Raw genomic sequence first — 16,988 nt, 5'->3', positions numbered from 1 at the left:
TCCACTGGGTGACTAATTTCAATTGATGTTGACACCATCTCACAACACTCCAAAAATAACATTACTTTCTGAAGCACAATTTAAAATGTATGCTGTTTAAAATCTCAAATTAGATCCATTGTCCATCTATATTTTGATTATTATTTAATGGAAACCGTCCATAATCAAAGAGTCATTCGAAGTGAATCAAATACTTATTTCACATCAGGGTAATAGCAGGAGACCCCATCTAGTCACTCAGAGAGAATCAGGACATCTGATGAAGAATTTCAAAATAAAATACTTTTGAAATCTCATATATGGGCTATCGTCCTTCTGTTTTTATACAAGAATAAATAAAAAACTGTCAAATTATCAAAGACTTATTTCACTCCAGGGTGATAGCAGGACACCCCATCTAGTCACTCAGAGAGAATCAGGACAATCTGATGTAGAGTTTCAAAATAAAAGACCTTTGTAGTATCATATATGAGCTATCTTCCTTCTGTTTGTATCCAACAGTTCAAATGTTCGAATTACATTAAACCAGAATTGTCCCCCTTTTCTCTTTAACATTGAAGGCAATTGGATATGTCAATGATATATTGACCGCAAAACTCAAAATGTCCCCGGTTTACATTTAGAAAATCTGGTCACCTTATGTTATAAGACTAATTATATGTTACAACGCTAACAAGGTGTTATCAGGCTACTGTTTTATTATGAGGCTAGCATTAATTGATCAGGCTAACATCATGTTATCAGACTTATTTGGTGTTATCAGGTTACTGTTCTATTATGAGGCTAACATCCAGCTAGCAGGCTAACATACTGTATTCTCAATCTAACATTATGTTATCAGGCTAACATGACATTTTCAGGCTACTATTTGTATGAGGCTAGCATTAAATTAGCAGGCTAACATACTGATGTCAGGCTCATTTGATGTAATTGCGCTAATTGCATGTAATCAGACTGAGATGATGTTTCCAGGCAAGCACTCAGACAAACAAAATGATATCAAGCCAACATCATGCTATCAGGCTAACATTATACAGCTAACATCATGCTATCAGGTTAACCTCATGTTATCAAGCTAACATCATGCTATCAGGCTAACATTATACAGCTAACATCATGCTATCAGAGCTAACATCATGCTATCAGGCTAACATTATACAGCTAACATCATGCTATCAGGTTAACCTCATGTTATCAAGCTAACATCATGCTATCAGGCTAACATTATACAGCTAACATTATGTGATCAGGCTAACATTATACAGCTAACATCATGCTATCAGGCTAACATTATACAGCTAACATCATGCTATCAGAGCTAACATCATGCTGTCACGCCAGCATTATACAGCTACATTATTCCAGCAGTTTGTTTTTATCTTTAATTTTACTTTAAAAGAAAAATTATGCTAGCTTATTATTGATTTTCTCAACAATGCCCTAGCAAATAAGTCCTTTACCTTCAATTAAGGTGTGTGTGTGTGTGTGTGTGTGTGTGTGTGTGTGTGTGTGTGTGTGTGTGTGTGTGTGTGTGTGTGTGTGTGTGTGTGTGTGTGTGTGTGTGTGTGTGTGTGTGTGTGTGTGTGTGTGTGTGTGTGTGTGTGTGTGTGTGTGTGTGTGTGTGTGTGTGTGTGGTGTGTGTGTGTGTGTGTGTGTGTGTGTGTGTGTGTGTGTGTGTGTGTGTGTGTGTGTGTGTGTGTGTGTGTGTGTGTGTGTGTGTGTGTGTGTGTGTGTGTGTGTGTGTGTGTGTGTGTGTGTGCAGCAACAGTCCCTGCGTCTCTCCGAGCTTCACAGGAAGTCTCAGTTGTGGCGAGGGATCGTCAGCATCGCTCTGATCGAGGGTCGCAGTCTGATCCCCATGGACCCCAACGGGCTGTCGGACCCCTACGTCAAGTTCAGACTCGGACACCAGAAGTACCGGAGCAAGGTCAGCACAGGACAGCACAAAGTCACACAAGATTAAAGATGAATACATTAAAGATCAAATTAAAGATAATATTATAATTATATACAGTTAAGTAACTTTTAAAATAAGAAATAAATATATATACATATTTAGGTTTTACATATTAAATGTTTCCCATTGTGTGTGTGTGTGTGTGTGTGTGTGTGTGTGTGTGTGTGTGTGTGTGTGTGTGTGTGTGTGTGTGTGTGTGTGTGTGTGTGTGTGTGTGTGTGTGTGTGTGTGTGTGTGTGTGTGTGTGTGTGTGTGTGTGTGTGTGTGTGTGTGTGTGTGTGTGTGTGTGTGTGTGTGTGTGTGTGTGTGTGTGTGTGTGTGTGTGTGTGTGTGTGTGTGTGTGTGTGTGTGTGTGTGTGTGTGTGTGTGTGTGTGTGTGTGTGTGTGTGTGTGTGTGTGTGTGTGTGTGTGCAGACAGTGCCTAAGACTCTGAGTCCTCAGTGGAGGGAGCAGTTCGACCTCCACCTGTTTGAGGAGACAGGAGGACTTTTAGAGATCACGGTGTGGGACCGAGACACCGGGAGGAGGGACGACTTCATCGGACGGTCAGTCCTCTTTCTGTCCTCTTAAGATAAGATGAGTACTTTACATTCCAAAATGTAAACATCTCAATAGAAATAAAATAGCATATAGAAAATATGTTGAATTATACATTTACAGTAACACAAATTACAAATGTACTGTGTTTACATTTTATTGTCTTAATCTGCAATTATTTATAATAAAATGAGAGCAAAGTGTGTGTGTGTGTAGCTGTCAGCTGGACCTCTCCACTCTGTCTAAGGAGCACACTCACCACCTGGACCTCCCTCTGGAGGAGTCCCGGGGCTTCGTGGTGCTCCTGGTCACGCTGACGGCCTCCTCTCACGTCTCCATCGCCGACCTCTCCGTGACCCCTCTGGACGACCCGCAGGAGAGGAGGGAGATCCTCAAACGCTACGTGAGGACTCTTTAAAGTAGAGACACTACATACTGATATACACCTGAACATCAGCAGGAGAGGACTCTTTAAAGTAGAGACACTACATACTGATATACACCTGAACATCAGCAGGAGAGGACTCTTTAAAGTAGAGACACTACATACTAATATACACCTGAACATCAGCAGGAGAGGACTCTTTAAAGTAGAGACACTACATACTGATATACACCTGAATATCAGCAGGAGAGGACTCTTTAAAGTAGAGACACTACATACTGATATACACCTGAACATCAGCAGGAGAGGACTCTTTAAAGTAGAGACACTACATACTGATATACACCTGAACATCAGCAGGAGAGGACTCTTTAAAGTAGCGACACTACATACTGATATACACCTGAACATCAGCAGGAGAGGACTCTTTAAGTAGAGACACTACATACTGATATACACCTGAACATCAGCAGGAGAGGACTCTTTAAAGTAGAGACACTACATACTGATATACACCTGAAAATCAGCAGGAGAGGACTCTTTAAAGTAGAGACACTACATACTGATATACACCTGAACATCAGCAGGAGAGGACTCTTTAAAGTAGAGACACTACATACTGATATACACCTGAACATCAGCAGGAGAGGACTCTTTAAAGTAGAGACACTACATACTGATATACACCTGAACATCAGCAGGAGAGGACTCTTTAAAGTAGAGACACTACATACTGATATACACCTGAACATCAGCAGGAGAGGACTCTTTAAAGTAGAGACACTACATACTGATATACACCTGAACATCAGCAGGAGAGGACTCTTTAAAGTAGAGACACTACATACTGATATACACCTGAACATCAGCAGGAGAGGACTCTTTAAAGTAGAGACACTACATACTGATATACACCTGAACATCAGCAGGAGAGGACTCTTTAAAGTAGAGACACTACATACTGATATACACCTGAACATCAGCAGGAGAGGACTCTTTAAAGTAGAGACACTACATACTGATATACACCTGAACATTAGCAGGAGAGGACTCTTTAAAGTAGAGACACTATATACTGATATACACCTGAACATCAGCAGGAGAGGACTCTTTAAAGTAGAGACACTACATACTGATATACACCTGAACATCAGCAGGAGAGGACTCTTTAAAGTAGAGACACTACATACTGATATACACCTGAACATCAGCAGGAGATGACTCTTTAAAGTAGAGACACTACATACTGATATACACCTGAACATCAGCAGGAGAGGACTCTTTAAAGTAGAGACACTACATACTGATATACACCTGAACATCAGCAGGAGAGGACTCTTTAAAGTAGAGACACTACATACTGATATACACCTGAACATCAGCAGGAGAGGACTCTTTAAAGTAGAGACACTACATACTGATATACACCTGAACATCAGCAGGAGAGGACTCTTTAAAGTAGAGACACTACATACTGATATACACCTGAACATCAGCAGGAGAGGACTCTTTAAAGTAGAGACACTACATACTGACATACACCTGAACATCAGCAGGAGAGGACTCTTTAAAGTAGAGACACTACATACTGATATACACCTGAACATCAGCAGGAGAGGACTCTTTAAAGTAGAGACACTACATACTGATATACACCTGAACATCAGCAGGAGAGGACTCTTTAAAGTAGAGACACTACATACTGATATACACCTGAACATCAGCAGGAGAGGACTCTTTAAAGTAGAGACACTACATACTGACATACACCTGAACATCAGCAGGAGAGGACTCTTTAAAGTAGAGACACTACTTGTGTGCGTGCGTCGGCCGGTCGGAGATTATGTGATATGGGTTTTAATTAGAAAATAAGCTCTGATTCACTTCCTGTATGTGTCCCTAGGGGGCGCTGAAGTCCTTCTCTAACTTCAGAGACGTGGGCATCGTTCAGGTGAAGGTGATGAGAGCCGAGGGACTCATGGCTGCCGACGTCACGGGTAATAACATATATATATATTTCTCGCTACACGTGTCGTGGCTTACTTCCTTATTTTTCTATCAAGCCACTAGACGCCTTAAACAGACATTATTTAATTAGTTTTTTTCCTTTATCTTTGTGTTTACTCACAGTTTGAAGAGTTGCTTGGCCTGCGATGGTTTGGACGATATTATGTGATTGGTTTCCTCAAATTAAAATTACAAACCTTTACACATGAAACAAAGAAAAGATGCCTTTACAATATTCAAAACAAAGAGGAAAAACTCAAATAAAATAACAAACAACTTAGTTATTCTTTCTTCCTTTATAAGGATTTTATAACTTGATAACTTAAAGGTCACCTATTCTGCAAAATCCTCTTCTTCATGTCTCTTCTACATCAACATGTGTCCCCTCTTCTTCATGTCTCTTCTACATCAACATGTGTCCCCTCTTCTTCATGTCTCTTCTACATCAACATGTGTCCCCTCTTCTTCATGTCTCTTCTACATCAACATGTGTCCCCTCTTCTTCATGGCTCTTCTACATCAACATGTGTCCCCTCTTCTCCATGTCTCTTTTACATCAACATGTGTCCCCTCTTCTTCATGTCTCTTCTACATCAACATGTGTCCCCTCTTCTTCATGGCTCTTCTACATCAACATGTGTCCCCTCTTCTTCATGTCTCTTCTACATCAACATGTGTCCCCTCTTCTTCATGGCTCTTCTATATCAACATGTGTCCCCTCTTCTTCATGTCTCTTCTACATCAACATGTGTCCCCTCTTCTCCATGTCTCTTCTACATCAACATGTGTCCCCTCTTCTTCATGTCTCTTCTACATCAACATGTGTCCCCTCTTCTTCATGGCTCTTCTACATCAACATGTGTCCCCTCTTCTTCATGTCTCTTCTACATCAACATGTGTCCACTCTTCTTCATGTCTCTTCTACATCAACATGTGTCACCTCTTCCTCATGTCTCTTCTACATCAACATGTGTCACCTCTTCTTCATGTCTCTTCTACATCAACATGTGTCCCCTCTTCTCCATGTCTCTTCTACATCAACATGTGTCCCCTCTTCTCCATGTCTCTTCTACATCAACATGTGTCCCCTCTTCTTCATGTCTCTTCTACATCAACATGTGTCCCCTCTTCTTCATGTCTCTTCTACATCAACATGTGTCCACTCTTCTTCATGTCTCTTCTACATCAACATGTGTCCCCTCTTCCTCATGTCTCTTCTACATCAACATGTGTCACCTCTTCTTCATGTCTCTTCTACATCAACATGTGTCCCCTCTTCTCCATGTCTCTTCTACATCAACATGTGTCCCCTCTTCTCCATGTCTCTTCTACATCAACATGTGTCCCCTCTTCCTCATGTCTCTTCTACATCAACATGTGTCCCCTCTTCTTCATGTCTCTTCTACATCAACATGTGTCCCCTCTTCCTCATGTCTCTTCTACATCAACATGTGTCCCCTCTTCTTCATGTCTCTTCTACATCAACATGTGTCCCCTCTTCTTCATGCCTCTTCTACATCAACATGTGTCCCCTCTTCTTCATGTCTCTTCTACATCAACATGTGTCCCCTCTTCTCCATGTCTCTTCTACATCAACATGTGTCCCCTCTTCTTCATGTCTCTTCTATATCAACATGTGTCCCCTCTTCTTCATGTCTCCTCTATCAACATGTGTCCCCTCTTCTTCATGTCTCTTCTACATCAACATGTGTCCCCTCTGTGGAAAGAGACTCTGAAAGTCTCAGGAACAAAGATTCTCTCTCTTTTTGATCCATTTCTATAAAAACCTGTCTGAAAATGAGCTGATCAGATTTTGGCCACTTTATGATGTCATAACGATGTTTTGGCTTGAGTAACCATTAGCCAATCAGCAACCAAGGTGTAACCAAATGTCTCTCAGAGGGGCGTGGGGAGGGGCTCCTTATTTTCATCTAAAGTAACAGACAGAGAATCAGCACTTTTGTTCAAAAAAAATAATCAGTATTTTTTCAAAACAATTACAAAAAAATTGGTATTTCTCAAATATAATGAAAACCAACTCGGTATTTTTTGAAAATATTGACAAAAAATCTGTATTTTTCTAAAGAAATTACAAATAAAATACAAAAAAGTGACAACAATTTATTGTTTATTGTATTTTTCAGGTAAGAGCGACCCGTTCTGTGTGCTGGAGCTGAACAACGACCGGCTGCAGACTCACACCGTCTACAAGAACCTGAACCCAGAGTGGAACAAAGTCTTCACCTTGTGAGTGACCTTCCACATTTCCCCCAATATAAATCCCCCTTGTCCTGTTGGAGAGTCAACGTTATTACATGCGGTCATAATCCTCTTCTAAAGATATGTAATGCTTTAAGTGAAACCTTAATGGATATTCCTAAGGTGTAAAAAAGTAAAATACAAGTCAGAATTCAGGTAGAACAGCAGCGTTTCCCATACATTGATTTATTTGTGGCGGGCCACCACAAATGGATATAATAAAAAAAAATAATATATATAATAATTTTATTTTTTTTATTTTGTTGGTCGAATGCAGCGGTTCCCAGCCTGGGGGGCGCCAGGCCTCAGATGATTTGAGGCCACATATCATATTTAGATTTTATTATTTTTTTTACATATAATTGTAACTCAATACATGATTGTCGCTAAAAGCCTTGTCTCTACATTACAATAAAATATAACAAATAATTGATTAATTAATTTGAATACAAATTCAAGTTAGTATTAAAGGCATAAAAAGACAGAAATGTATAATTCTTTCTATAGAAATGTTTCTTCTGCCGTAAAGTGTCCAAACCAGGCTTGTCTGGATAAGCGCATTTTTAAAACATAGTCATTGTCCATGCCGGCTTCAGTTGGATTATTTGTCACAGTTGCTCCGATCAGATCGGTCTCCTCCATTTTGTAGATTATTCACGACTTTTGAATCCACATAAACACATCGGCAAAATCCGGCTTACTTTGAGCACGTGTTTTAAACAGTTTAATCCCTTTGTGAATTGTTTCCATTTACGCCGTCCTTTAATTTCTTCATACAGCGGGAATCCAAATGAATGAATCCTGAGTCCAATAACCATCAAAGTCGCTCCAATAGTGCTCCTTAATTACGCTTTCATCCTCCTTTAACAACATACTTCACATTCATCCAGTTTGTGACAGTTGTTGTAGCATTTTGAGACTTTGAAACTTTAATTACCGCTGTTGTTGTTGTGTACCCACACACACACACACACCCACACACACACACACACACACACACACACAAGGGGGGGGGCGCAAATTCCAACAGGAGTCATTTGGGGGGGCTCTTGGGAAAAAAGGTTGGGAACCCCTAGTCTAATGGATAGTGAGGTGGGCTGATGATCGGAAGGTTGCAAGTTCAAATCCCGCCAGGAACACCACTACTAGTGTGCCCTTGAGCAAGGCACTTAGCCTTAGTTATTCCATGGAGAATGTAATCGGTCATCGTAAATTGCTTTGGATTAAGGCGTCTGCTAAATGCCTAAATTGTAAATGTGCGGTGCGGTGCCCCCACAAATAGAATCAAATTCTGTGGGAAACACTGAACAGGTTCATCTCCTTTCTAAAAAGGCTCCCAATAATATGATAGGGACACAACGCCTTAAATAATAAATGGATTTACAAAATTCAACATTGAATTTTTACAGGATGAATTTAGAAAGAAATTAAAATCAAAGTTTGTTATGCAGAGTAGAAAATATCTGTCTGTATTTTATTACATTTCCAACATCCCTACATACAGTATACAGACATTACAGCATTTATATCGTATAAATACATCTCTATAAATATGAATATACATGTTATACATTGAAGTACAGTGTTTACTCCTTTGTTTGAACACATATTTTGTTATTGGACATTTTACTTCTTATGTTTGTATAAAATGATATTATTATTTATTGGAGATATGTAATGTATGTAATATGTAATTTTCCGTATTATTAATATAATAAAACATTTTTTATTTTATTTTTTATAGAACAGACATTTTACTTTAACTTCTTATGTTGTGGAAAATGTGTTATTGTTTTTATTTTATGTCTTTTTGGACATTTTAATTAAATGTTTTAAGTTTATATAAATATTTTTGGGACATTTTAATTTTGTGTTTTTATAAATACTCAGTTATTTTGTATTATTATTATCCATTATTATTTATTTTTTTGTTCTGATATTTGTTTGTTTCTCTTTCTCTTTCCCTCAGTAACGTTAAAGACATCCACTCGGTGATGGAGGTGACGGTGTTCGATGAAGACCGAGACCGGAGCGCCGACTTCCTGGGAAAGATATCCATCCCTTTATTATCTGTGAGTGAATACAATAATAATACAAATCTAAAATGTTCTGAAAAGTGTAAAAATCAATCTGTAAATCTGTTTTTTCTTCCTTTCAGATCTGCAACGGTGAGCAGAAGAGCTACGTGTTAAAAAACAAAGAGTTAACGGCTCCGACTAAAGGAGTCATTCACCTGGAGATAGACGTCATCTACAACACCGTGAGTTTCCCTTATTCCTTTCCTGTGAATTCAGTCTGCTAAAATACCTGAAAAAATATCTGAGAGATATCAGAACATTATGTGGGTTTAACATGTCTGAAAACCTTCCAAAAATACTTTAAAAATGTAAGGAAATCATCCCAAAAATATCTACATTTCAGTGAAGAAACATGGGGACGAAGGTCGAAATATTTCTGAAATAATATATTAAAAAATGTACGGAAAATAACATCTGATGATCTTATAGAAAATGCTGTATTGCAGCAGATTAAACCGGTCACCAGTATAAAACGTAGGTGAAATGAGCCTGAAAATATTTGACATAAACTAAAAAACACCAGAATAATGCTTGAAAAAGTCTGAAGAGATTTCCCAAAAATATATGTAAATAAAATGCTGTGGAAAATATCTCAAAACGTTCTGGTAAAATAGATTTAAGACAATAGAATAAATAGTGAAACATTTCCTTTTTTCTGTCTTAAAATATTTGTATTTATGGGTAAACCTTTTGAAGGAACAATGTCTGAAATATTTTAGAAATAATATATAAAAAATGTACAGAAAAATAACATCCGCTGACCTTATAGAATAATGGCTAAAATGAGCCTGAAAATATGTGACTATACCTGAAAACTGCTGGATTAAAGTCTGAAGAGATGTCCCAAAAATATGTAAATAAAATAATTAGGAAAATATCTCGAAACGTTTTGGTAAAATAAATTTTAAAAAATAGAATAAATAGTGAAACATGTCCTTTTTTCTGTCTTCAGGTGAAAGCAGCGATTAAGACGATCGTCCCTGCAGAGCAGAAATACATCGAGGAAGAGCCAAAAGTCTCCAAACAGGTCGATTAATGTGTTTTTATATTTGCTGTGATGGTAAACAGCTACTTAAGTACACACACCTTATAGTAAACGTATTTGAATGTGTGTGTGTTTCAGTTACTGCAGCAGAACTTCAACCGGGTGAAGAGGTGCATCATGGTCCTCATCAGCTATGGCACGTACATCAACAGCTGCTTCGAGTGGGAGTCTGCACAGAGGAGCATCATCTCCTTCGTGGTAACACACACACACACACACACACACACACACACACACACACACACACACACACACACACACACACACACACACACACACACACACACACACACACACACCACACTCAAATAACATAACAAAAGTTCTGTATTTTTCTAAGTTTTGCACAAAAAAATCAGTATTTCTCAAAACAATTACAAGAAACATCTGTGTTTTTGAGAAATGACAAAAAAATCGGTATTTTTCAAGATTTTTTTTTGGTATTTTTCCAAATAAATAAAAAATATTCTTACAATTTCAAAAAAAATGACGTTTGCAAATGATCAATAATAATTTCTTACATTTTCAAAAAGATCTGTATTTTCAACATTTTCCAATTTTTTTTTTAGTATTCCTCAAATTTCTGTAATTTTAACATTTTCAGAAATCATTTTGATATTTTCCTAATTTAAAAAAACAATTACACGCACACACACACACACACACACACACACACACACACACACACACACACACACACACACACACACACACACACACACACACACACACACACACACACACACACACACACACACACTTGCGTACATTCCCTGTGTTCCAGATGTTTGTGCTGGTGGTGTGGAACTTCGAGCTCTACATGCTGCCGCTCGCTCTGCTGCTGCTGCTCGTCTGGAACTATCTGTTCAGCCGAGACACGCCCGACACGGTGAGGAAACTTTATGTGCTCAGCAGCTACAGTACAGTGTAGATATGCAGTGCCGGTTCTAGAGTCTGTGGGGGCCCTAGGCAAACATTCACTGCCCCCCCCCCCCAGAGCGGAGCAAGGCAACAAAGCTTAAGACAAGAAGCAGCATTTTACGGCGCCTTGAGGGGGTTCCCGACATGTCGTTGCAGTAACTTAAAGGGTGTTTCATGTTGTCGTTGCTGTGGACCTTCTTAATCTACCTTCTTTGGGGGGCCCCTTCTGGTCCAGGGCCCCAAGCAGTTGCCTGCCTTGCCTGTTCGCAAGCGGCGGCCCTGTAGATATGGCAATGAAAAACTGAAGTCCCAGGCTCCTCCAGCAGAGCAACATGAATATAGGACATAAAACAAATACAACAAATAATACCAATAAAACAGAGTCACGTCACAGATACTGTCGGCTCGGTTTAAGATGTATGACAAAGAGTAACATGTAACAGGAAATAAATTAGCCCAAATAAATAAAAATGTATTTTAAATGTCACGTTTTTTTCTTTACTATTTTTTCAGGAAATAGCTTTTGGTCCTGCTGCATGCAAAATTAAGGTTTTCTCAAAAATATTCTCTAAATTAATTTCTCTTTCTAAAATAATTTCTGTATTTTTCTAATTTTTCTAAAATAATTTCTGTATTTTTCTAATTTTTCTAAAATACTTTCTGTATTTTTCTAAAATAATCTTCTATATTGTTCTCAATGTTATTGTATGTATTACAAAGAGTGACCTGTTTTATTTCCGGCTGCAGACGATGGAGGCCATGTTTGACTGGGAGGATGTAGAGGAGGATAAAGAGGATAAGGTATGTCGTCATGAATCAGCTGTTTTTATATTTGAGATTTTTTTTACTGAATTAATATTGATTTCTCTCGTGTTATTTAAGGAGTCCGAGCACAAAGGCTTCATGAACAAACTGTACGCCATCCAGGACGTTTTCTTCAGCGTTCAGAACGCTTTGGACGAGGTGGCGTCGAACGGAGAGAGGATCAAGAAGTGGGTATCATCCAAGAAATGAAAACAGTTTTTTATTTACGGTTGGAGGTTTCCTCTCGAGAAGATGAGGGAGTTAAAGCAACTGGGCCGTTGCAGGTCATTGCAAAATCCACCCTCAGCTCCCAGTAACGCAGCTTTGTCATTTGCAGAATTTCTTAGATTTAAGTGATAATTTAGAATAAAAAACATTTTCGAAAGAAAGATCTGAATTGTTTGTTCAGATTTTTCAAATATAAAATCTGTAGTTTTCCAAAAAATATTTTTTTTTTCTTCAAATTTTCCCCCCAAAAAATGATGTAATTTTTCTAAATGTTTCAAAAATTATTTCGGTAATTTTCACATTTTCACCAAAAATTATGTAATTTTTCAAATAGTTTCAGTATTTACAAAAAATGTAGAACTTAAAAAATATATTTCTGTCATTTTAAATGTTTTCAGAAATAATTTCTCTATTTTTCAAAATGTTCTAACAAAGATTCTCTATTTTCCCAAAGCTATGAAAACCGCCTTTAATCTGTGTTCAGGTTAATGTGTATCTATAAATAATTTCTGTATTTCCCCATGCTATACGATCCCCCTTTACTCCATGTTCTCCCCCCCCCCCCTCCAGCACGGTGAACTGGACGGTCCCCTTCCTCAGCTGGCTGGCGATCGCTGCTCTGCTTTCTGCCGTCGTCCTCCTCTACCTCGTCCCTCTGCGCTACCTGGTGCTGATCTGGGGTCAGTGCTAATACCAACAACACAGATACACAAAGTGCTGCTAATACCAACAACACAGATACACAAAGTGCTGCTAATAACACCAACACAGATACACACAGTACTTATAATACACGATATAAATATTTGTCCTGCAGGCGTGAATAAGTTCACAAAGAAGCTGCGCGACCCGTACATGATCGACAACAACGAGCTGCTCGACTTCCTGTCCAGAGTGCCCTCCGACGTGCAGGTGGTGAGTAGCTGCAGAGAGGGGAGGAAAACTGATAAATAAAATATCAAATAATGTGTGAATAGTCCTGATGACTTCAGATATTTAATTTGTCCCACAAAAGGAAAATATTTATGCAGAAATATAATTTTTTCTAAAATAATTTCTGTATTTTTCAATTTTTTCATAAATAATTTCTGTATTTTAAAATGTTTTTAAAAATAAGGTATGTACTGTTTCAAATGTTCACAAATCATTTCTGTATTTTTCAAAATGTTTCAAAATAATTCTAATTCATTTTAATTATTAATTTTACATTTCTTTTAGAATCTCTTAAAATGAATTTCCTTTGTAATATTTTTCAGATGCACTACCGCGAGCTGAGGGTGGATCCGGGTCAGAGTCCCAGCAAACGCAGAAGACCGATTCAAAGTTAGCGTCTCTTCCTGTAAACATGTAAAATAATTTACTTTAAAGGGGAGCTATCATGCAAAATGCACTTTGTGATGTCTTTTATACATAACTATGTGTCCCCGGTGCGTCAGGGAACTCACGCAGCGTCAGGAAATAAAACCCTCTCTCTTTTCCTCCGTACCCAAATCTTTTAAAAGCAATGGTACAACGAGCGGATACAGATTTGCTGCCGATCTGACATCGGCAACTGACCCACAGAGAGTTGCTATCAGAAACAATGCTTGACCTGTTTTGGACGTAATCTCGTCTTTGTTTACATTAGCAAGCCTCGCTAACACTCAGAGCTAACCTGTACTGGAGAGCACGTGTTTAAAAAGCAGGAAATATAAAAAGGAACTCACCTTGTGATAAACCCGCAAGAGAAAAAGCATTTGAGCTCCATACTGTTTCAGAGATAATCCTTGATGTGGTTTAGAACAGGATGGCGTTTTATCACAGCAGAATTTAACTTTATCTCTAGAATTCTGATCAGGCATTAGCTCCGCCTCATCTTTTTTTTTTAAGCTAAGGACCCAAAATCCGCGTTTCTCTAACAGGGCTGCAACAGAGGGGTTTGAGCAGCATGAGGCATGGCTACAGTGGGGGAAGGGTTTGGGATTTGAAGCTAAAAACTTCACAGACATGTTTTGTATGGCCCTACAATATATGTTTCCAATTCAGCATGATAGGTCCACTTTATGTATATTTCTTGTATATTTTCATTAATATGAGGAAGTTATACAATTTCTTTCATTTTTTATTATTATTTGGAAAAACTTATTTTGTAAATCTTGTAAAGAGTATTTTCTTCCTGTAAAAACACAGTGTGCGAAATGTACATGTGTGTGATGAGTGTGTATGTTACACAGAGTATGCATGTACTGAATGAAGGCGTGCCGCTGCTGCATGAAGGTTTTATTCATTGTTTACTGCTGTTTTTAACTCTGTGTCCGTAGAGATGCATGAACTCACTGTGACTCCATGTACTGCAGTATTTATACACACTCAGTCAGTATGTCAGATCCTCCGAAGGTTGAAAATGAAAACGGTTTTTTTAACAGTATCTGCTCTGTAACATAAAAAAGATAATACTTAGAGCAGCGGTTCCCAACCTGTGGGCCGCGGCCCCTTAGTGGTTCGTGAAGGCATTGCAAGTGGGCCGCCAAATTATTATTTTTATTTTTTTGTTGTACAGGCTAAAGACACAAACATGGACATAACAATAACATATAGGAGATGACATTCCCATCTCAGACAACAACAAAACAAAAACAGAAGAAATAAAGATACAGTCAGAAGGATCACTTCAACATTTCACAAACAAAAATAGGTTGACGACCAAAAACCACCAAAAACACAACATGGCATATTTATTGTTCCTTTGATCCCACTCTTCGTTAGAGCTCATTATTTCCCATTTCATGCCGTGTTCAGCCTTTGAGTTTTTGTGACAATATTTTTTTCCAAAAGAAAAACCTTAAATTAAGATCACTCCTTGATTGACTTTTAAAAAGATGTATTTCAGCCAGAAGAATAGTTGTGTTTATGAACTGTGTGCGGTCTTCATCTAAAAGCCCAAAATGTAAATTCAATATTTGCCGCCAAATAATTTGCAAAACATGATTTGTGTGGAAACATTTCATTATTAAGATTTTTGTTTTTTAAATTTATTTTCCTTTCTCTTTCTTGATCCTCCATTACAGTCCTTAGCAACAGTCATTACAGTCCTTAGCAACGGCATTACAGTCCTTAGCAACGTCATTACAGTCCTTAGCAACGGTCATTACAGTCCTTGACAGCGGTCTGTTCTACTGGATTAGCAACGTGTCAGAACTTCATTTAGCCTCGGTATTGTTTATGGTTGAATGTGGGCCGCGAAAACATTTTTGATTCTTAAGTGGGCCCTGAGTAGAAAAAGGTTGGAACTGCTGACTTAGAGGATTTTAGTGGCAACTTGTTCAATAATATATATATATATTTTGTATTATTGTTTTGCAGGCTTAAGGGACATTCTTTCATTTTTGCACGCATGGAGTTTAGATCATTAATGGATAAAATCATTTAAAAAGAAAATTAGTCTTAACCAAATACAATCTTTTACGTCAATGCACGAGCAATACAATTAATGTTATTATTGTAACTGTAACAATGAGCAATAATATACATTTAGTTTGTATAAAAGCTCCACCAAAAAGGTTTACTTATTTTAACACTTCAACTTCATTTATTTTATATTAAATAAAAACAATTATCGTATTATTTTGCAGGTTAAAGAGGCATTTCACCATATAGATGGGAGTAACACGTGTCACTTCGAAGCCGTACTTTTTGCCCGGAAGTGGCGCATGTGTTACTCTCATGTATAGACAATTGCTTAATTAATTGAATACGTAATAAAAATATTAATCTAACGACATTTAAAAAATAACTTCCATATTTATTTTTGTATTTAACTTAACGCAGGATTTTTTACTTTTAATTAAAAACAAATCTGAAGTCTTCCTCCACCGTGTTTTTTAAACGAGACGTGGTTTTACTTATTTGAACTAGTATTATTTTATAAATTAATGAAAGTATTGCGTTCATTAAATGTCTAAGAAGCCATATCTGTGTTTAAAATAAGAGCATGTATAAAGAGAAAAATGTATAAAACTTGTATATTATCTATTTTTATTTCATTGTTTTATTTAGGTATTTTTAATCCTTATATCCAGATTATTATTTTTTTAAATAACTCATCTTTACGTCCATTTATTTTCATTTTTTAACGTCGAATTTATGCATTTTGACGTATTCTCCCCTCTCAAAATGTATTTTATTTCCCTTTTATTTGCTGCTTTGTTCCTCCGGGTGTTGTGTCGTCCTCTCTGCAGTACTTCAGGTTTTCGAGTGTGATTTCCTGCATGTCTGTGTGTAAATGTGTCATTTTGTACGTGTCAAAGTGTGTCTGCATGACTGAAATATAAGTGCATTAATGGATACTGAATGTATTTAAGATGTGACGTCAGATCCACCTGAGCTGCAGGTAAAGAATCACATCTTCTGTCAGTTTGCACATGAATCTGTGTCCTGTTGCATTGTGGGTATTTGCTGCTGAGATTACAGGCCGGCTGTAATGACTGTGTAGTTTGTCTGAGAAAATATATTTCTACACAGATCAGAAGACTCCTGTTTTTGTTATTATTACTTGAGTATGGTGTATTTCCATGTTCTGCTACTTTGTACTTCTGCTCCACTAACTCAGAGGTACATGATGTACTTTTACTCCACTACAGTTCAGAGGTACATGATGTACTTTTACTCCACTACAGTTCAGAGGTACATGGTGTACTTTTACTCCACTACAGTTCAGAGGTACATGGTGTACTTTTCCTCCACTACATGTATGTAATACCTTTAGTTACTCTACAGATGTGGACAGGG

General features: G+C 37.7%; 1 protein-coding gene across 5 annotated transcripts in view; it reads left to right on the top strand.

The window, feature by feature from the left end:
• The window catches only part of LOC117547551 (multiple C2 and transmembrane domain-containing protein 1-like), a 48,689-nt gene extending 31,966 nt beyond the window's left edge, over window positions 1–16,723 (top strand). For 3 of the 5 annotated variants that reach the window (XM_034218383.1, XM_034218385.1, XM_034218386.1), the window contains 16 exons: window positions 1,763–1,927; window positions 2,372–2,502; window positions 2,711–2,897; window positions 4,783–4,876; window positions 7,031–7,133; window positions 9,115–9,217; window positions 9,304–9,405; window positions 10,176–10,250; window positions 10,347–10,466; window positions 11,053–11,157; window positions 11,703–11,738; window positions 11,937–11,990; window positions 12,072–12,181; window positions 12,792–12,901; window positions 13,039–13,136; window positions 13,478–16,723. In XM_034218383.1, coding sequence (XP_034074274.1) covers window positions 1,763–1,927; window positions 2,372–2,502; window positions 2,711–2,897; window positions 4,783–4,876; window positions 7,031–7,133; window positions 9,115–9,217; window positions 9,304–9,405; window positions 10,176–10,250; window positions 10,347–10,466; window positions 11,053–11,157; window positions 11,703–11,738; window positions 11,937–11,990; window positions 12,072–12,181; window positions 12,792–12,901; window positions 13,039–13,136; window positions 13,478–13,549 — 1,665 coding nt within the window. In that variant the 3' untranslated portion in view covers window positions 13,550–16,723. The remainder of the gene's footprint in view (window positions 1–1,762; window positions 1,928–2,371; window positions 2,503–2,710; window positions 2,898–4,782; window positions 4,877–7,030; window positions 7,134–9,114; window positions 9,218–9,303; window positions 9,406–10,175; window positions 10,251–10,346; window positions 10,467–11,052; window positions 11,158–11,702; window positions 11,739–11,936; window positions 11,991–12,071; window positions 12,182–12,791; window positions 12,902–13,038; window positions 13,137–13,477) is intronic. The other 2 variants (XM_034218384.1, XM_034218387.1) reach the window with 1 other exon arrangement.
• Window positions 16,724–16,988: the final 265 nt, after the last annotated feature.

This window comes from Gymnodraco acuticeps, unplaced genomic scaffold, assembly GCF_902827175.1.
Source record: "Gymnodraco acuticeps unplaced genomic scaffold, fGymAcu1.1, whole genome shotgun sequence".
NCBI classification, from domain to species: Eukaryota; Metazoa; Chordata; class Actinopteri; order Perciformes; family Bathydraconidae; genus Gymnodraco; species Gymnodraco acuticeps.
Note: the sequence above shows the minus strand (reverse complement) of the source record. Positions and strands in the feature narration are given on the sequence as shown.